Below are 22,368 nucleotides of genomic sequence, written 5' to 3' on the forward strand. Positions count from 1 at the left end.
GTATTTAATGATAAATACAGCTGTATTTAATCATAAATACAGCTGTATTTAAAAATAATTACACCTGTATTTAAAAATATATACAGCTGTATTTATTATTAAATACAGGTGTAATTATTTTTAAATACAGCTGCATTTAAAAATAAATACAGCTGTATTTAAAAATAATTACACCTGTATTTAATAGTAAATACAGCTGTATTTAAAAATAAATACACCTGTAATTATTTTTAGATACAGGTGTAATTATTTTTAAATACAGCTGTATTTATTTTTAAATGCAGCTGCATTTAATAAATGCGGCTGAAATAAATTAGAACTTGAATCGGAAAATGTACGACATGCAAAGCGACAATCTCGTGGAGATACTACTTCCGGTGACGCCACTGGATCAGACCCGCCATTGCGACGTCAATTTGTTGCAGTCTGGTAATGAGCCAGAAGAAGTTTTAAGAAGGTAAGCAACGTTTTGTTTGCTTGTTCATTTGTGACTTAATGGAAGAAACAATGCGTGATCTTTGAAACACGGGTACCGGGTCCCGGTTTGATAACCACTGGCAGTGGCAATCAAAGATGGCGTGTAAAACTAAAAGCAACTTTCTGTGTTTTGGAGTTCATTAAATGTTGGGATGAATATGTCAGGTTTGAGGATGCACATTTCTGTAGGTTCATCTCGGTATTCCACCCCCTCGGCTTTCTGTTGTAAATATTAAGCTGAGCACGGTGATCGAATGTGGAAGCTACGTTTGGTCAAAGGTCACAGAAGATTTGCGTCGTGCAGCGAAGGAAAGAATCGCGATCTTGTTTCCGAATCGGTACCTCTTTGTTTTTCATTAAACCTGTCATTCTGCTTGCTCGGCTTTGTTAGATGTTTGCATATCGTGTTGCTATTTTCTTTGCTTTTATTATTGTTTCTTACTTGTGCTTCGTTTATCGATACAACGCAAGTAATAAAAGTGTTTGGCAATTTTCAGGGAAAATGGAATGCTACTTGTAAACTGTACAACGCATGGTGTATTCCAGGATATCTGATCAAGAGTTGGATGCGTTGGTGGAACCAATTACTGCTTCCAACAAGCTTACTGGGTCCTTAATGATACAAGCTCGTCTGAAAGGACAGGGGACAGTACTTCAGGTAACTCTTCTGTGCTGAATATTAGAATAGTAAAGCTTCAAAAAGGAATTTTAAACTGTTGAAAAACAACTGAGAAATGGACCAATGTTTCACAGTCACAGATTCTGATTTTAAAGTTAAGTAATACCGTTTTTATATTTAGTCAAGTTTTGACTAAATATTTTAACGTAGAGGGGGGAATTGAGACGAGGGTCGTGGTGTATGTGTGTGTGTGTGTGTGTGTGTCTGTCTGTCTGTGTGTGTGTTTCGATCCATCATACAACGCCGCAGCTATGGAGGTCAATGCGTTGCTTCGGCAGGGCACTGTGGACTCCCCTAGAGTTGTATTTTGGGACCATGATTTTATGTTTTCCGCTGGAAAACAGTTTACGTTACCTGAATTTGCAGCGTCATTTCCTGGGTGATGGTGTGCATCTAGCAAACGTATATTCCCAAGCTTGGGACCTGTTGGCGTAACATATCAAGATCAAGAAGATCAAGCAACGTCAGGACAGGCCAGGTTGTACAAGTCCCTTCGTCAGGCGATAAACACAGTCGGTTTTTGTGTGATTAAATAATGTTGTAGCCGGGTCAGGTTGCATTGTGCGTTTTGACTGATCAGCTTACAAAGCACGGGTATAGGAACAGGGAATCTTCAAATTGTTTACATTTTCTTTCTTGTTTGATGCGGGTGGGTGGCATAAATCGACGGCTCTAAATGGGGTCAACCAGATCGGTAGATGGGAAGTAACTCGAGTTTATGACAGGCTCGTTGTGGATGATGTCCCTTGTCTAAAAAACCAGTTCAAGGTGGATCCGGAATGGTTCTTCGATCAACACGATTGTTGAGTGTTCTGTCAAATCAAGATATCGTGACATGTTTCAACAGTATGTTTCTGTGTTGGTGGATAGTATGGATCAGTGTTTTTCCAGAGTACTTGGAAATAATTTTCAGGTGAGATTCTGATGAACATGTTGGTGTTACGATGCCTTTTCATGTGAGCGTTTGTCAATTCAGAGAATCAGAATATTTGTTCCTGTGGAGGTACTGTATGTCAATTACCTCGGGTGTTTGTCATTTCAGTGAATCAGGAAATATTGGTTCCTGTGGAAGTACTGTTTTGTCAATCACCTGTTATTTTGCCTAGGAGATTCCAAATTTATTTTGATTGTGGTACTGTGGGCTAGGTAATATTTCATGTGGAGGTACTGTTGTCACTTGTGTTGGCTGGTGCCTCACAGATTACAAACACTATTTTGGTTAAAGTACATGTACCGTGGGCTAGGTAATATTTCATGGTGGGGCTGATTTTTCAGAGAATCAGAAAACATGGTTCGCTGTTGTTCTTTTTGTCAAATTAAGCTATAGGGCCTCAGAGATTCCAACATTAGTTAGTATTTGTTAGCCAGGTATTATGTTGGTGTGTGACAGTTCAGAGAACCATGATGTAATTTCCTGTTGGTGTTCTGTTTGTCATAAATGTATTGAGCCTCAGAGATTCCAAACTCGTTTGGTGGGGGTACTGGGTGCCAGGATTTGAGTTTGACACAGAAAACACAATTGGTTTGAAGTACTTTGGGCCAGATTTTAATCAATTTCTTTGGTTTGTATTTCAGACTCCCAAAATCTGGTGACAACTTCAGAAGTATGGGATATTAAACACCTTTTACAAGCTGAACAGTGAAGGAGTTGTTAACTCCTGCAAGGAGCAGCAGACAAGTTCAAGGCTTATGTGTAATTCTCAGTAATCTGACAAATAAGGCTGTGTTCACATATCCTGTTTTTTATGCACAGGAATATGCCTCCCAGGAGGGCAGCGTCAAGGCGGGTAGCCGAAGTGACCCGAGCCGCTGCAGGTCGGCCGAGGGCCAGCAACCAGACAGCCTCGCAGCGACAACCCGGTGGGTTTGAGTCAGCCACAGCAGGAGGGGAAGAAAGCGCCACTGCTTTGGCCGCGGTATTGGCAGAACTACGCAGGCTGGGGGAGCGGCAAGAGACCTGCCAAGTGGCCATTGTCTCGCTCCAGAAAGACAACCAACGTCTGCAAGAAGCTGTTTCGGGTGATCGTGAGGCCATCGCCTCAACATCCGGATCGATGACAACCGGTACCAGCAATTCTACCCTGTCTGGCTCGGTTGCCAACCTGGTCAACACAATCACAGGTGAGGCGGCAACCCAATTGGTGCCTGTTGTTTTGTTCGTCGAGGATAAAGTTAAACGCAGGATCTGGGGCCCGGGGCGTCAATCCACAATGACAACTGAAAAGTTTCAAATGGAAGCGTGTCAATGTTAATTGTAATTCAATCTGACAATGATCTCTTTCCTGCGTTCATGCGGTTGCAAACAGACCAGAATTGGTTCTGTTCTGTTCACATAGTACTTTGAGTTCACTTACATGCAAGGGTGATGCACAGTATTCCTATGGAGAGAACTTCATCTTTAAGTGTACTTCGATTAACTGAAGATATTCAATTGTTTACTTCAATGTGGGAGGTGTGCAATGTGTAAATACACATCAACTCAGTCAGTAAGATTTATGTGCTGGTGTATGATGCAGAGCTGTCAGCCCCTATGAAGCTTCATGTGTAGCAATCTTGAATTTATAGTGTAGCAAATGGTGTTTATCTTTAAGTATTGCATCATCTTATAATCCACTGCACCTACATGTTTATATGTCAAGACACAAATGTTGCAATAACTGTGTTCAGACAAGAAAACAGCAGCAGGAACAAATGAACATTGTAGAGTGTCTGTATAACGAAGTAGCATTTTCTGTTTTACAAGTAGCATGCTACATCGAAAGCGTAATAGTCTGCAGCTCTAATTGGGCCACTAATGCGACATGGTGCTTTTGGATTCCACAAGTTATTTTGCATGTTGTTTTTAAGGCAAATATGTCAGAAGCTCCTAAAGAACTTTAGTGGGTAAGCCTGTGACATTGTTGTCCACATAGAGAATACTATATGGTTTCCTATGAAATACCAGTTTTACTCAAGTTGTGCTTTTAAATATTAAACTGCGAACAATATTTCAAAACACTAGTGTAAAACTGGTATCAAACAGGAAGCCATGTAGTATTCTGTTTATCCTACATACAGGGTTCGTACAGGTCATGGAAAGTCATGGAATTTGATTTTTAATTTTCCAGACCTGGAAAGTCATGGAATTTCAATTCAAGTCATGGAATTTCAATTCAAGTCATGGAATTTAACATAAATAAGAAAGAAAAAAAAATAACCTTTAGCACGCCAGCTTTCTTTCGAGTTGTTTCTTGACAACAAAAAGTATGCGGAATTGGAACGAATTACCAAGGAAGATCTTCGCAATGAACTGTGTATCGCGGTGAAAAAAATGACAGTTCGTCAAGTCACAGTGTTAGTGACGGTTATGAAACGGAATTTACGAAAGTGCAGATGGATACAAACAGTGGCTGGTCCAGTTTAGTGAAATGACAGGACCAGCAAACATTACCGATAATCTGACTGCGTAGCAAATGCTTGACTTGCTTGTCAAAGAGACACTGCGTAGAAACTGACTCAAATTCAGTGCAAAGCAAGCCAGTGTCAAAACTGGCAGTGACAAGATGTAAAAAGTTTGCGTGTTCGGAAATGGCGACCTGTGGATCTAGTCATGGAAAATGTTATTGAGGCTCATGGGAAAGTCATGGAATTTTGTTTCTAAAAACCAGTGGGGACCCTGTACATACTGTTGCATGTTCATTGCTGTAAATGTCCCTTTGTCGAAGCGCCCAGATTGAAGAAGCTTAAAAATTGAACCTGGATCTCTCCGAATGCCTCGTGTAATCTTTTATGTCAAAGCAAGGAAATGTCACTGGTGTGGTGTTTACGTTCTTAAAATTCTTCCGAGTGTTCAAAGAAGGACGCTTGTTTCGGTATTGGAGGCAGTGAAAAATCAGGTCCTTGTCAGACAAGACCTCTTTACACATGCAATGTAGAGTGAATGGTATTGTTATGACATGAGTGGTATGTCACGTTAGTGTAATAAGTTGTATTCTTACACGCTCCACAAAGGCACAGAGTACGGGGAGCCATCCCGCGGGTTGATCCTGGTGGAGTAGCTGTCAGAGCTTTGGCGTTGAGGCCCACGAGACGTCGTCTGTACCAAGTATCAGGACCAAACGCTCTCTGGCATCTAGACGGATACCACAAGTTGATATCGTGAGTACAGCTACAAATACATACACTGGGCACAAAAAAATCCTTTTTAAAAATTTGGTGAATGTTGAGTGTGTCCGGTGGTGGGGAGGATGTTGGGGGTTGTGCCAGTTTGAACATGGAATTTGAGTGGATTGATACAGGTGGCATAAGGGTGATAAGGAATTCTCTTATTTTATGACGCTGGAATCTTTCTTTTAAGACATACATAACCCTGAGATAATAAGGTCTTATAATGGGGGTAAACTTACAGAGGTTATGAGCAGAATATCTTAGAGAACAGCATACCTGCCAATTGCTACGATTTTGGCGCAGCATGCTCCGATTTTGCAGGAATTGCTACGCTGCTACTCTAAGCCCTGAGCTGCTACGCTAAAAAAAAAAAAATGTCAAGCGTGCAAAATGTTCACTTATTGCTTGACAATCAACAATGAACATTGCATAACTAGTCGAGTACCGATGGCTGGGAACCACTCCGTTATGACTCGATATTGTCCACGTGACTTGCTTAGCAAATCGTGAATTTTATTGCAAGCATTCGCATTTCCGGTGACTCTATGCGCCAATTGTGAATTTGATTAGAATATGCAATGCACTTGTTAAGTTGTAAGCTGTGCACAGTGACGGTGTTAGAAGTGGAAACTGGAGGGAGACAGGATAAAAACGGGGAAACGTAAGGGTGGTGAAGATTATGGTGCAAGTTCCACACCGATGCGGGCAAATCATTTTCAACGATTTTTGCCGAAGAATTCGACAGACTTTGCGTGTATAGGTAATAATACCTGCTATTCCGACTTGGTTGTGTGACAGACGTTTTCTTCCACACGAGATTACGTTGATTGTCTAAATCTACTTTTTGACGGAAGTGGCCGAACAACTGTGAATGACGTCTCGTTATATGGGAATGACGTCACAGTCATCGTCACAGTCTGTATCTTTTGAAGCATCTCATTCTTCATGACGTCTTTCTGTGTCTGCATCCGCAAAATGTTTGTTCATTCCGGAATCTTTGTCATCTATGTTCAGAACTCTGTCCTTATAGTGTCAGACAAACAGGCCTCCTGAGCGAACCACTTTCCAAGGGAAGTTAAATTCGCGTATGGAAACAGTACTGTCGTCTGGGGTGCCGTTTTCAGTATTCTGAGCGTTGAAGAATCTGTAAAGAGAAGAAACGATAACAGCAGGAGAAATAAAAGTCGTGTGTGCATTTTATGTTTTTTTGGAGTGACGATTTTGAGTTTGAATCCGTTCTTGCCATGCTCCTAAAGCGTGTAACATACAATCTTGCATACGTTTGCTTTAGTAGTGGCAAAGAAGGAAAGCGTGTGACATTGAACTATGTTTAGACGGTTGTAATGTCGTAGAGCTCTCAGAATCTTACAAACGTTTTTGATGGCATTTTAAATGCGGGCTTGCGATTCAAATTTAAGATTATGCGAGTGCTACGCTTATAAACACCAATTGCAACTCTGACATTTGGTGAAAGTTCCAAAATGCTACTCTTTGGGCTTCACAGGGGTTGGCAGCTATGAAACAGGGTCTTGAAAATGTCTTGTTTGGGATCGTAAAAGGAAGGGCGTCTTCTAAGGGGTAGGTGGGTAACGAAGGTGAGTCGTGTGCAAGTATTTTCTTTTCTTTTCTTTTTATTTTGTCATTTTCTGGATATGTAATGAAAGACTGGTCCATTGATGATTTCCCCACGGAATACAAAACATATTCTGGTTATACCTTACCATTTCTACTGGGTGGTTATTTAAATTTGGTTGCTTGGTGTTTTTTTTAACAATAAACACCCCTTCAAGTTAACAGAGAAATAAGCAGAGGGGGGAATACTTTTCGGTGAATACCAAGCTACCTAGTCCTAACAAATAACCACCCAGCAACCAGTCTGAATCCTTGATAGCTCATAGGTTGAGAAACCACACTGTGTGGTCACTGCTTGGTGACTGAAAAGTTCTGAATGCTCAAATATTCGAAAGAGGAAAGAGCTCATACATACTCAACTGCATTTACACTATTCATTTCAGGTTTCAACACACAGAATCCAATATAAGATCCATAAGTTTGGTTGTTTTCTAAATCAAAATCTACGTTGTACCAGACACAAGGTCTCAAGGCAAGTAACTCTCATATTTTGTGTAGAAAATAGAGTTGTTCCCATTTTGCATTTGTACAAATAAAAAGACAGTAATCTGTAGGTCAATTATATTTCACTTCATAAATAGAACTTTTTTTCCCGAGATACTTAAACATGAAAAGAACGCAAAAATATTTGCCTTATCGTCTTAGCAGAACAACTATGTACTTTATTTTATTCGAAATTAAATTAACTGCTATAAAGAGTTTGCAGAATTGCGCAATTTTCACAGAACTCTTCAACCATGGATTAATCACATGCTTGTGCAGGTAGACTGGCTGAGTGAATAATACTTGATCAAAATAATTATGTGTGCTGTGGGCAGGCTGTCTGTCTGTCCAAGGACAAAAAATGTAACGTTGAGCTGTTATCTCAGAAGTTTATACAGCTAGACCTCTGAAACTTTGCACACTTTTAGGGTTTGATGATTTCACGAAGTGACCGCAGTTTCGTTGACCCTCATCAAATTTTGGGGTCACAGCGGGGTCATGTTCGTTTAATAAAAACTTAACGTTGATGTTATCTCAGATGTGTTTTTAGCTAGAGCTTTAACCCTTAGGCTGGTTGTCGCGACATATGTCGCGCTACTTTACGTATGCTGTCACCTGGTTGTCACGACATATGTCGCGCTATTGGCTCAGTCTGTTTGGTCGGTTCCGATTACCTCCCATTGATGCGAAAACCTATATGACTGTTTTTTGTTATGTTTCTCTCTGTTAATTCACCAGTGGCTATGTAACATGTGTTACAGAATTGCACCGGTGTAAGGGTTAATAGTACGCACACTTCTAGGTTTTGATAATGTACCAACTTGACATAAGATTGTGGGCGGGGATGTAGCTCAGTCGGTAGCGCGCTAGATTTGTATCCAGTTGCCTGCTGTCAGCGTGAGTTCGTCCCCACGTTCGGCGGGAGATTTATTTCTCGGAGTCAACTTTGTGTGCAGACTCTCCTCGGTGTCCGAACACCCCCGTGTGTACACACAAGCACAAGACCAAGTGCGCACGAAAAAGATCCTGTAATCCATGTCAGAGTTCGGTGGGTTATAGAAACAAGAAAATACCCAGCATGCTTCCTCCGAAAGCGGCGTATGGCTGCCTAAATGGTGGGGTAAAAACGGTCATACACGTAAAATTCCACTCGTGCAAACCACGAGTGCACGTGGGAGTTTCAGCCCACGAACGCATAAGAAGAAGAAGACGACATAAGGTTGATTGACCTTCGTCACAGCCCACTTCGTCAACATCACGGGCCAAAGAACAGGCCTGGGAATGATACGCCTTTCGTCGTATTTACGACGAAGTCCTTTTCTAATTGTGTAAGAAAAGAGCCTCCGTGTGCCCTTAAAAATGCTTAAAACGCAACATTTTCCCGTCAGTACGCCCAAACCACTTTTACTCATTCCCAGGCCTGAAAGAATCTAGACACAGCCATCGTCGAACGCTGAAGAAGAAGAAGATTGACCTTCGTCAAGTTTTGGGGTCACAGGGGGTCATGTTCGAATCAAAATATCTTAACATTGATGTTATCTCAGGTGTTTTTGAAGCTTGAGCTTTGAAACTTTGAACACTTGAAGGATTTGATCATCTACCTACGTGACCCTAGTTTGGTTGATCCCTGTCACATTTTGGGGTCACAGTGGGGTCAAGTTTGTAAAAGCTTTACATTGCGGTTTTCTCAGTTATTTTTTATTAAATTTCACTGAATTGTATGTGTTATTAACCAGCAGACATTACCAAAATTTTGCTTATTTTTATCAAATTTTAGAGTCCCAGCAGTTAGTGGAATCCTCCTTTTAAGACCTACAAGACCCTTAAGGCTTATGGACATGACGAAGAAAAGTCATATAAAGCAATTGCTTTTCTTGATTTATTTCTTTGCAAAATTGAAGAAAGGTGGATTAAATGGGTTACACACCTTTTCTCAATGATATATATTAAAAATAATGGTCTTGATTCTCGGTCATGAAAAAGCACTTTGACCATTACTTTTTAATATTTACTGAGCATGTTACCTATACTTATTTCCCAATAACTCTTTAATCAGAATTTGTGTGGTGAAATCACATATGGAAACGGATCTCTGTTTGTTATATTGCAGGTGGAAAATGGTGATTCATGGGGCAATCGATGGCTTTAGCCGGGCCACTACCTTCCTCCATGCCACCGAAACAACAGGTCAGAGACCGTTCGGGATCTGTTTTTGGGTGGAACCCAACGCTTTGGACTCCCGTCAAGAGTCCGCATGGACCATGGTGGCGAGAATCTGGATGTCGTCGCCCTCATGAATGAACACAGGGGAGAAGGGAGAGGCAGTGCGATGCAAGGCCGCAGTGACCATAACCAAAGGATCGAGCGTCTCTGGCTCGACGTCTGGAAAGATGTGGTGAACCCTTACCATGACCTGTTTACTGCAATGGGAACACCACAGGCAGAAGGTGGTCTGGGGATACTGAACATGGACAATCCCATTCACTTGTGGGCCCTCCACTATGTTTTTCTGCCCAGGCTGAACCGGTCCCTACAGTGGATTGTGGAACAGAAGAACCACCAACCCCTGAGGACAGAGCGCAACAGAACTCCCCTGCAGCTCTTCTTCAGGGGGATGCTGGAGAGACGAGCCAGCACATCCACAGCAGTACAGGACTTCTGGAAAGGGAGAAGCCTTCAATCGATAATCGAGGACCATCCTTTGCCAGACAGTCGTTAGGATGTGCCTGCCACGGCTTGCCCCCTCTCTGAGGAACAGCTCGTGCAACTAACGGAGCGCATTGACCCTCGGAGTGGGCCACCCACCGATCAACATGGTCAGATGTTGTTCTCCAGTTCGTTGCCAACATGCTCGAGTAAAAAAAAAGTTAGCTTGTGGACACCCCAAACCTGAAGTGTATAGCAGACCTGTGAACCCATACGATTTTGCCATATTTTGTACGCTTGATTGTCCAGACTACAAGCAGATTGGTCAGTGGAATCACAAGAAAAATTCATTGTCTACTTTTATTTACAAGCGCATTCCAAAGCCGATCCAGTGTTTTGACACATGATTACTGCTTTTGTCAATGAAAGAAGCATTCGTTTTAAATTGTAAACTTATTAGGCTACTTGCCCTATCCGCTCTAGCCACGTAATCGTGCAATAAATCTGCAATATCTTGCATGGCGTTGGGAGGTGTGCCTCAATTTGCGGGTTTGCTTTGAGACCTCAGAGTAAGGATGTGTCTGGGTGCAGACACTTCGCCTTCAAAAAAGTTAATTTGCACTGAGCAGCATTGGGCTGCAACAATGAAAGCCTCAAAAACAATCATAAAGTTTGTTCAAAGTACCAAGCATGGTAGAAGGTATAAGCAACTGTTTTTTTCAAATTGGTTTAAATCTGCGCTCTAATTCTAAACCAATCTTTGTAAAGTGGAAAGTCATTCAAATAAAGCGAAATTATGTCCGCTGTGTATTTTATTATTTTTAAACACAGGTACTGCACCACGAAAACAATATTGCTAAAAAAAAAAAAAAAAAATATGTACACTTTGTGAAAGAAAGTTGTAAAGAAAGTTTTACACAATGATTTGCCATTAGGTTACCTGTTTAATTGCACCAAACAGACATGGGATTCTTCCGTAAAATTACGGAATTCCGTAAATTTTTAGGCTCCAGGGATCATTCTTGAGATTCGTGCAAATCCGCTGAGAAAATGTTGGGGTATATGTAGGTAAAGACCCAAGTTTTTCGGCCGGTCCGCTGATCGCGACGCTCCATTCCATACTATTCTTGAACGGTTGGTTCCTAAAACGGTCAGACTGTTGCTGGTCGATCCGTATGGGAACGCGCTCTGTGTCTTTGTCTCCTACAGTCACCGTTTCAACGTAGCTATCGGGGATTCAGTATAAGCTAAAGCATACCGTATGAGAATGATTCGGCGCCATTTTTACATCGCTTCGAGCCACTTGCCAAAATGATGAGGAAGCTAAAGCGAGACGAAACCGTTCTATCCCGGGAAATTGACCAGCAGAAGTACAAGAAAAATCTCTGGAGATTCGACTGGCTCGATGAAGTTGTATCATTGAGCTGGAAATACGAGAAAGGCCAGAAGACACAAGACGTGAAACTGAAAGTTGGCGATGCTTTTGCTAAAATCAACTTGCCGGGAAAAACTTAGTGCACTTTGTGCAACGATGTTAATGTTATCAACTACGGTTCCAATGGAAAGACTGCCCTCAAAAGCCACTTGAAAAGCAACAAGCACCTGACTATCCTGAAAACCCAGTCGTGTAATCAGTCACTGGGGTCGTTTGGCACCGACGAGGTAAGAACATTGAAACCACACCGTCACACGCCACCACCCCCCCCCCATCCCCGCCTCTCTCTCTCTCTCTCTCTCTTTCTCCTCCTTATTTTGAGTCTTAGCGTAAAATTAATTTGAGAAACATGGAAAGGGAGGGGGGGGCTATGATTAAGCTGAAATATGCATTTCAGGGCCATTTTTGTGTGTCTAAAATACTAAAAACCTTCAGCTTCTGGGGGCTTTGCCCCCAGACCCCGACCAGGGGCGTTGCCCCTGGACCCTACTTTTTTTTTCCTTAATTATCACTTTTTCTGAATCCCATGTCTGACCAAATTTCTTTTGATGTATCTATAGTATAGATTTATAAAGTTGAAAATTGCTGAAAGTTTTTAAAACAGACTATTGTTTTTGAAAAAGACCTTAGTGTATTTTTAGGTTTATTGATGCTAGATATATTTATATATATATATATATATATATATATATGGCTTGCCCAATCCAACGTATAAAGGAACTCATTGTTATTCAGCCATTAACCTTCGCCGGCACTCGTTATCGACTACACACGGACGCATTCGTGGGGCCGTGCAGACCCATGCTTCTCAAAGAAGGAAAAATGTGCATATCCTTCCGTGGCACTCGTGGGGCCGTGCAGACCCATGCTTCTCAAAGAAAGAAAAATATGCATATCCTTCCGTGGCACTCGTGGGTCCGTGCGGACACAGAAGGGTGTTTGATGCAAATATCTCTTAAACGAGTTGGAATTTTTTAATGAGCTTTTAGAAATGCCTCAGACACCTAAAAAGCTATCATCTCCTAAAAGCTCATTAAATTTCAGTGATAATTAATTAATTAATTAATGGTCAAATTTAGACTGCACACGGTATTTGGTAAAATATTATGGGTCTGCATGGCCCCACGAGTGCCACGGAAGGGTTTGCACAATTGTCCTTCTTTGAGAAGTATGGGTCCGCATGGACCCACGAGTGCCTCGGAAGGGTATACACGCTTTTCCTTCTTTGAGAAGTATGGGTCCGCACGTCCCCACGAATGCTTCCGTGTGTAGTCTAAATTTGACCATTAATTAATTAATTAATTAATTAATTATCACTGAAATTTAATGAGCTTTTAGGAGATGAAAGCTTTGTAGGTGTCTGAGGCATTTCTAAAAGCTCATTAAAAAATTCCAACTCGTTTAAGAGATATTTGAGACAATGACAAAAGGTGACGTTTTCATGTCAGTATGTCCCAAATGACATCACCAGTACATTTTTCATTCTATCTAATCTGTTTTCGTTCTATTTTTTCTAATAACATGCGTTAACAATTGATTGCCAACTGGAATGGAAGAGCACAAAAAGTGTAACTTGATATGTAGTTTCTCTAGAGGGAAAAACATCTTCCACTTTCATGTCAGTGTGTCCCATGCAACATACATTTGCCAAACAGCTATGTGTAAGTAGATTATTTGTTAGTGGTATAGAAAATACTGATCAACAATCAAAGTCAGTTTTCACATTCATTTTCTACCTATTTCTTATTTGTTTATTCTTTTGGCAATGGTGAAATGTCAGCAATCGTGTGTCATTCGGGACAGTAGACATGACACCTGACCTTTTGTCACTGTCTCATTTGCAATCAAACACCCTTCTGGGTCCGCACGGACCCACGAGTGCCTCGGAAGGGTATACACGCTTTTCCTTCTTTGAGAAGTATGGGTCCGCACGTCCCCACAAATGCTTCCGTGTGTAGTCTAAATTTGACCATTAATTAATTAATTAATTATCACTGAAATTTAATGAGCTTTTAGGAGATGATAGCTTGTTAGGTGTCTGAGGCATTTCTAAAAGCTCATTAAAAAATTCCAACTCGTTTAAAAGATATTTGCAATCAAACACCCTTCTGGGTCCGCACGGACCCACGAGTGCCGGCGAAGGTTAAAGACATTTTCCGAATTACAATGGTTTAATAGCCAACTTGCACAATACCCCTTTTGAACAGCTCTCTGGTGCGAAAGATAAGGAAGGTTCACTTCCCTACGGGCAAACGTTTTGCTCTCACAAGCACTGGTGTTCTCTGGCTTGTGTAAAAAAAAACAAAATAAAATCTCAATCGCCTTACTTTTGTATACAGGACATGCTTGGGTACTTTGAACGAACTAAAGGATTATTCTTGCGGCTATTATTGCCGCAGCCAATAAACCTTTAACGACTTTGTGTGTGTCGGTGTGTGAATGCTCTGATTTGTTTTGCTATTGTGTATTGCCGTGAGCTCTGGCGAGAAGGGGTGATTAATTTATGTTCATTATTATTATGTCTCACTGTGTTTTCACAGCTGTACAGAACAGTGAAAGGGATACTCGTTCAAACTTTGGTATGATGCCATGAGCGCCATAGTTTAACTAGAGTCAAATCAGTTATTTTTCTTTTTATATTCAATGGTGCCTCATTCACCCATATTCATCAGAACATAAGCTTTTTGCAACGTTCATTGAAGGTCAAGGTCCCTTTAAGTTACCTATCAAACCTCATAGTGGTGTTTATTGTTTATGGTTAGTGTTTTCCCCTGGAGCAATTTTTTGATTAGTGCTTTTGTGAACAAGAAACAATTAACAAGTGGCTCTATCCCATTCCCCCCCCCCCCCCCCCCCCCCCCCCTTCCACGTGGCGATATAACCTTCGTGGTTGAAAACACCAAAGAAAGAAAGTGTTTTAAACATTTTCAGTTCTCCATTTAGTTTGGTGAAGTAGTGTAGAGCATTTTTTGAACATCAATAATCATGTATGAATTTATTGCATGTTTGTTGCTAGAATATTAATCATTCTTCTGCTGAAGAACTTTGTGCCTGATGAAAGTAAACATTGTGGTCAGTCGCATAGGTACCCCCCGCGGGTTTGGGGGAAGAATTTACCCGATGCTCCCCAGCATGTCGTAAGAGGCGACTAACTGATTCTGTTTCTCCTTTTACCCTTGTTAAGTGTTTCTTGTATAGAATATAGTCAATTTTTGTAAAGATTTTACTCAAGCAGTATGTAAGTGTTATGTCCTTTGTACTGGAAACTTGCATTCTCCCAGTAAGGTAATATATTGTACTACGTTGCAAGCCCCTGGAGCAAATTTTTGATTAAGTGCTTTTGTGAACAAGAAACAATTGACAAGTGGCTCTATCCCATCTCCCCCCGTCGCGATATAACCTTCGTGGTTGAAAACAATGTTAAACACAAAATAAAGAAAGAATAGGCACCCCCTAAAATCAAAGGTGAGTTTTAGATACTAAAATGTGCCAACAATTTTAACAGCACACCCGAGTCCCCTTTTTGACTCACATGCGTAGCAAAAGTGAGTCTATGTACTCACCCGAGTCGTCCGTCCGTCCGTCCGGAAAACTTTAACGTTGGATATTTCTTGGACACTATTCAGTCTATCAGTACCAAATTTGGCAAGATGGTGTATGATGACAAGGCCCCAAAAAACATACATAGCATCTTGACCTTGCTTCAAGGTCAAGGTCGCAGGGGCCATAAATGTTGCCTAAAAAACAGCTATTTTTCACATTTTTCCCATTTTCTCTGAAGTTTTTGAGATTGAATACCTCACCTATATATGATATATAGGGCAAAGTAAGCCCCATCTTTTGATACCAGTTTGGTTTACCTTGCTTCAAGGTCAAGGTCACAGGAGCTCTTCAAAGTTGGATTGTATACATATTTTGAAGTGACCTTGACCCTGAACTATGGAAGATAACTGTTTCAAACTTAAAAATTATGTGGGGCACATGTTATGCTTTCATCATGAGACACATTTGGTCACATATGATCAAGGTCAAGGTCACTTTGACCCTTATGAAATGTGACCAAAATAAGGTAGTGAACCACTAAAAGTGACCATATCTCATGGTAGAAAGAGCCAATAAGCACCATTGTACCTCCTATGTCTTGAATTAACAGCTGTGTTGCATGACCTTGGATGACCTTGACCTTGGGTCAAGGTCACATGTATTTTGGTAGGAAAAATGTGTAAAGCATGCGAGTCGTATGGGCTTTGCCCTTCTTGTTACTTTAGTTGCAAGATCAGTACATGTTCTATCACGGAATTTTGTTTTGTTTTTGTAATTATGTGTATTTAGAGATTTTTCAAACCAAACTATTAATCTTTGAGCTCAGATGTCCTACTTTTTGACGTATTGGTATGTTTATTCAAGGTAAGCTAGACGAATCATTTGTATCAGGAAACTAAAATAAATGAAATTCTGATTTTATGTGAAAAATTGAATCAGTATCACAACAATTTCAAAAATTATTCATATTATGTGCTGGTTAATGACTATTACATTTGCAAGCCAAAGCTCTGTTTGCATTCTGAATTTTGCATGTAAATGTCCCATTTCAAAGATCACCTATATATTTAGGTGTGTGTGTAGTCTTTTTAAGAACATCAATTATATACATTTATTGGATCTTGATTGCTTGAATGTGTATGACACATAATTCTTGTGTATGAATAAATGTGTATGACAAGTTTGAATATTGGATAATACAAATTGTTTGTATGGATTTTGATTCCTGTATGGTGAGGCAATGAACATGTGCGAGTGAGATGTCTATGATGGACAGCAAAATGTAGTTATGGATTCATGGCTGCTAGTCTCATTTCCAGTCATATTAAAAAAAACAAGTTGTTTTTACAAAAACACAAAACATAACTCAAGTTGTCTGCCACAAATACAATTAATTTTAATCAAACAAGTGTCATGCAGAAAATCCACTTTAAATAAGGAAAATCATCACAAAATGGAATGCATACTTTATGTTTATCACATCACAAGACACACTGGTAATACTTGGCAGGTGAGAGTTAACCCATCACACAATGGAATGAATATTTTTATCACATCATTAGACTGGTATTACTTGGCAGTTGAGAGTTAACCTATCACAAAATGGAATGAATACTTAATTTTTATCCCATCATAAGACTGGTAATACTTGGCAGTTGCGAGTTCATCCATCACAAAGTGGAATGAATACTTTAATTTTATCACATCATAAAGAATACATCGGTTCTACTTGGCAGGTGACAGCTGAACAGTTAGCAAAACAGTCACTATTTAATTCTGGTTACAGAGACGAGGAATTGAGGCTGAAATTTATAAACTAAACAAGAAAGCTGAAATTGTGTGAGCCGTTTGTTCGTTCATGGGCTGAAACTCCCACGGCTTTTACGTGTATGACCGTTTTTACCCCGCCATTTAGGCAGCCATACGCCGCGTTCGGAGGAAGCATGCTGGGTATTTTCGTGTTTCTATAACCCACCGAACTCTGACATGGATTACAGGATCTTTTTCGTGCGCACTTGGTCTTGTGCTTGCGTGTACACACGGGGGTGTTCGGACACCGAGGAGAGTCTGCACACAAAGTTGACTGTGAGCAATAATAAATCTCTCGCCGAACGTGGGGACGAACTCGCGCTGACAGCGGCCAACAGGACTGAGCTACATCCCCGCCCTTGTGTGAGCAGTGACCTTCACTACAGAGGAGTGTAAAACTATAAAAGGAAAAGCAGTAGACAACGCCAGTTTTGGTTAATTTGGTAAAACATAAAAACAGACTATCGTTACACAGGGCACGAATATCACATTATCATAACTGTTACAAACGCTTTTGAGTTTATTAATTTGTATACCATTATGAGACAGTATAACAAAGTTGTTAGCGTGCAATTGATTTGTTTGTATCCGGTTTATGGTGTATATTGCCAAGTTTTGTATGGGACACTGTAACGCTAGTCCGAGTGCTTTTGATATTTTGCTGGCAACGTGTTATTCGTGTAGTAGGGGGGGTTGAACCATTTATTCTGTACATTAGGTAACTGATACCTGATATGATGTGAAGTGCTTAGTTTACTTGATCAATAGTCGAGAGAAATACAATGCTTTACATGTTTTCCATGGACAGCGTTACACGGAACACGAAAAGCAGGCAACATAATGACAAACAGTGGTGCAAAAAAAACAAATAAGAACAGAACACACTCTTGAAACACAACGGCAATTTAAATAATGCAAAACACAAACATCAAATCTTCGAAAGTCTCTCTCTTGCATTTAATAGCAAGTAAGAAATGATGTACGGTACAGGCACCCAAAATAAAGCTTATTTTACTGAGAGAAAAAACCCACACACACCTTGTCTTAATAATTTTAAGATTTCAAAGTTCAACGTTAAACACCCCCCCCCCCCCCCCCCCTGCAAAAAGCAAAGAAAACAATCAAAACAAAAACAAGGTATGTAAAGGAGTATAGGAAACCGGTTAAATCAGGGTCATGTTTTTTTTTTCCTTTGCAGCATGACCTCAAATAATTCAGTTTGAATACATTTGTGAATTCTCTTCAAAATTGCAGAACAAACATTTTTTCGCAGGGTGTGTACAGAAAGAAACACCAACACCTACGGCTACCAAGCAAAAATAATGCGAAACACAAACATCAAATCTTCGAAAGTCTCTCTCTTGCATTTAATAGCAAGTAAGAAATGATGTACGGTACAGGCACCTAAAATAAAGCTTATTTTACGGAGAGAAAAAAACCACCCACACCTTGTCTTAATAATTTTAAGATTTCAAAGTTCAACGTTAACACCCCCCCCCCCCCCCCCCAGGGTGTGTACAGATAGAAACACCAACAGCTACGGCTACCAAGCAGAAACTAATCGCACCATTGAAGGAAAGTTTTTACAATAAATAAAATCCACCCCCTTCAAGAACAGCCTGGGACAGCTTCTGCCTCAGTTCTTGACGTGTGGGGCAGACACCTGCATTCTGAGGGCACAAGTTGACACTCTGGGGAGTGGCTTTTCGGGTGTGTCCACAAACACCACGGTCAGAGGACTCTGGTACCCTCCTGGTACTGTGGACCGGCTCCCAGACATGAAAAACACGAAATCTGAGATGGTGGTTTCTCCGCACTTTCCATCTGAAACAAGACAAAAAAGAAATTCTGAAATAAAGGAAACATCATCCCGCTTTCTTAATAAGCATACAAGTACCAGGACTCAAAAGAGAGGGAATTATTGCATGCTTGTGTTCATTTGTAGAAGCGTAGAAATGTTAAGCATGCTTTGCGACACAGAATGAAATGCTATTTTGAAAGCGTAACTTTTCTTGAGACTTTTTTGAGCTGCTTGACGTTCAGTTTGATATGTGAAGGCAAACGAGATTCATTTTCCCAAATCTTTGGAGCTTTCAGGGGTAAAACCATGTGCTTATCATTTGCTGCTTTACATATAAGTTATTCTCCTGGGCCGTTTCCCATTTTGTGACATGTATTTTCAGTCCTTAAAACATGTATTAAATGGCAACTTGAATGTATACTCTCCCAAAAAAAGAAACTTGACACATGTAAACATTGATGTTTTTCAAATATATAATATATGTTAGAGGAAAGCACCAAAATTCAGTTTGAAGTTTGTCGGTTACATTGTTGCTAACAACTAACCCATAAAAAGAACATAATTGAACCAAGACTTTACTAAGTGGTCGCCCTTTTATTGAATTGCAAAAATTCTCGTCTGCACAAAAATCATGTGCATGGAGAGTATCGAGAGTATACATATTTTCTTTAGTAATAATTTTTTTTCCAGTAATACTCCAGGTTGTTAATGATGCAGACTTGCAACAAAACAACATAGAATATATATATATTATTTTCTTGGTAGTGTTAGCAGTATTCAAATTCATGTCACAACTTCCGGTTTCCATGTTATGAAGGTGCTTTACTTTAAAACCTTTGTACTTTTACTGAACACTAAGACAAACAAAATGTGCAAGTATTTGTTATTCTATCTCTGCAGGCCAAGGATATTTATGAAACTAGTATTTGTGAATGAAATTAATTTGTACAGCTTAAATGTCTCAAGTTAAATTTAATAAAAAGTCTACTTTATAACATGGTTTTCCCTGGTACACAGCTCTGGAGATTAAAGCTGTGGTCTATTTATGACTTTCCTGGGCTACGAGGTTGAAAAATAGGGATACAATCATGTACAGAATTCTGTACAGCAAACGCTACCCGAAACCCCACCTATACGGCGTGTATGACCTTGAGAGCTTCAGTCAACGCTTGAATTTTTCAGGGATAACAGCCGGTTTGCTCTCTCAAGACTGATCATATTTTATCTTCAAGAGAGATCAAGGGGAAAAAATAAAAGCCCCGGCGAAGATTCGAACTCTCGACTTCGTGTCTCATGTCCTAACCACTAGGCTACTGCGCCAATTGAGAAAATGAAGGAAAAACATTGATATGAATTCATGTTATGTTATTCTTGAAGCAGCATGATTTATATCTCTATCCGCCCATTGTTCAGAAGTTTGTTTGTTTGTTTGTTTGTTTGCTTGCTTAACGCCCAGCCGACCACGAAGGGCCATATCAGGGCGGAGCTGCTTTGACATATAACGTGCGCCACACACAAGACAGAAGTCGCAGCACAGGCTTCATGGCTCACCCAGTCACATTATTCTGACACCGACCAACCAGTCCTAGCATTAACCCCATAATGCCAGACGCCAGGCGGAGCAACCACTAGATTGCCAATTTTAAAAGTCTTAGGTATGACCCGGCCGGGGTTCGAACCCACGACCTCCCGATGCACGGGGCGGACGCCTTACCACTAGGCCAACCGTGCCGGTTGTTCAGAAGTGAATACATGTATAACTATTTCTTAGATGTCTGGTTTCAACTGGCTTTGGAGAGATTCAATTACTGTTCTTGTCATTTTCTTGCATGTTGTAAATAGAGATATCGCAGCTATTTGCATGGCGCGAATGTCGTGTAGCATGACGGTGTAAACATGTACTGCGATTCTGTAAAACATGTTTGCAAATAAAGGCAAATTTTAATGTCAATTTTTACGTTTTTGCAACGCATAAATGATAATTCAAGCGTAGAATGATATAAAATTATCAATTTTTTTTATCTTTGACAATACTGGTGTAGTGGCCTAGCGGTTAAGACATCGGCCCCGACATTTCGAGGCCCCGATGCCTTGAGTTCGAATCCCTGCCAAGTCGTTTATTTTTTCTGCTCGATCCTTCTTGACAACAAATATGCTCAGCTCTGCGAGAGCAAACCGGATGTTACCACTGCAAAATTCAAGCGTTGACTGAAGCTCTCAAGGTCATACACGCCGTATAGGTGGGGTTTCGGGTAGTGTTTGCTGTACAGAAATCTGTACATGATTTTGTCCCTATTTTTCAACCTCGTAGCCCGGGAAGTCATAAATAGACACAGCTTTAACCCATATCAATCAAGGTTTGTTATGAACCAAACGGCTTTCCATATGAGATTATATACGTACCACTGCCGCCGCCACCAAATAATCATAATATACACTTTACAACGGATTACACACACACACACACAGATAACAAGGTAATCTTGAACTTTAGCGTGACGAAAATGGTGTACGTTGTCAACCATGGGACATCATCTACACGAAAGAGTTGTCTCCCTTGTCTGGTCACACGGATAATTCCTTCTTTGATGGGTCAAATGCATTCGTACAGTTCATCATCGGAGTTCATTCCGTAACTTCAAAGGGATCTAAAATGACTTGTTATGATTACAAGTACAGGTTCTACAAATTTGGAGACTTAAATGCCTCTGAATTAAGAGCTATGAATTTAACACGCTAAAGTTCAAGATTACCGATAACACGATATAGCAGCTAGTCTCTCGCACCGAATTCCAATATTTTGCATCTTTGGTCAAAAACGCGTACAGGCCTCCCTTCAAGTTCAACTTCTGGATGTGGATGCCCCACTGACTCGGTGTAGATCGTCACAAGAACCGAATTCGTCTGATAAAACAATTAACTTACCCTGCTGTGCGAGCCTGGGCAACAGCGTTAATTAAAACTGCACTCGCAAACCTTCCAAAACATCAGGGACATTTGCCACCCCCGCCATCTTGAGCTGTTCAGTCTGTCAAAAGGCGGCAAAGCGAGGCTATGAAGACGCGTATAAGCTTAGTGTTTTTCATGTGGATTCCCAGTCCAAGTTTTTAAGTCGCTTAACCACGTGACTATAACTGATTAATACAGGTGTATTTATTATTAAATACAGGTGTATTTATTTTTAAATACAGGTGTATTTATTATTAAATACAGGTGTATTTATTTTTAAATACAGGTGTATTTATTTTTAAATACAGGTGTATTTATTATTAAATACAGGTGTATTTATTTTTAAATACAGGTGTATTTATTTTTAAATACAGGTGTATTTATTTTTAAATACAGGTGTATTTATCATTAATTACACCTGTATTTTATAATAAATACAGGTGTATTTAATAATAAATGCACCTGTATTTAATAATAAATACACCTGTATTTAAAAATAAATACACCTGTATTTAATAATAATTACACCTGTATTTAAAAATAAATACACCTGTAATTTATAATAAATACACCTGTATTTAATAAAAAAATACACCTGTAATTAATAAAAAAAATACACCTGTAATTAATAATGATACTTATTGTATACGTTTAAGAAATAAATACAGCTGTATTTATCATTAAATACAGGTGTATTTATTTTAAATTACAGCTGTAATAGTTATGAGCCAAACGGCTTTCCATAGTTTTTTCCATGTTTCCGCATGG

The 22,368-nt window shown here is 40.1% G+C and overlaps 1 protein-coding gene across 5 annotated transcripts; it reads left to right on the top strand.

The window, feature by feature from the left end:
* Nucleotides 1-243: 243 nt before the first annotated feature.
* On the top strand, nucleotides 244-16,228 carry LOC138952200 (uncharacterized). 5 transcript variants are annotated; one of them, XM_070323802.1, is made up of 5 exons: nucleotides 244-457; nucleotides 975-2,069; nucleotides 2,910-3,277; nucleotides 5,147-5,293; nucleotides 9,528-16,228. In XM_070323802.1, exons 2-4 carry the CDS (start codon nucleotides 1,936-1,938, stop codon nucleotides 5,191-5,193), a joined length of 549 nt encoding a protein of 182 aa, XP_070179903.1. In that variant the 5' UTR covers nucleotides 244-457; nucleotides 975-1,935; the 3' UTR covers nucleotides 5,194-5,293; nucleotides 9,528-16,228. The 5 variants fall into 5 exon arrangements, with proteins under 5 accessions (XP_070179903.1, XP_070179906.1, XP_070179904.1 ...); XM_070323805.1 differs by having other exon boundaries at nucleotides 1,024-2,069; XM_070323803.1 differs by lacking the exon at nucleotides 9,528-16,228 and adding an exon at nucleotides 7,318-9,390.
* The last annotated feature ends 6,140 nt before the right edge of the window (nucleotides 16,229-22,368 follow it).

The sequence above is a fragment of the Littorina saxatilis genome, linkage group LG17 (genome assembly GCF_037325665.1).
Source record: "Littorina saxatilis isolate snail1 linkage group LG17, US_GU_Lsax_2.0, whole genome shotgun sequence".
NCBI lineage: Eukaryota > Metazoa > Mollusca > Gastropoda > Littorinimorpha > Littorinidae > Littorina > Littorina saxatilis.

Coding starts and splice junctions, on each gene's coding strand:
- LOC138952200 (XM_070323804.1), top strand. CDS start 1,936: ATGGTTCTTCGATCAACACGATTGTTGAGTGTTCTGTCAAATCAAGAT. Junction 2,070..2,909: donor TACTTGGAAATAATTTTCAG/GTGAGATTCTGA, acceptor TTTTATGCACAG/GAATATGCCTCCCAGGAGGG. Junction 3,278..5,146: donor CCTGGTCAACACAATCACAG/GTGAGGCGGCAA, acceptor CGCTCCACAAAG/GCACAGAGTACGGGGAGCCA.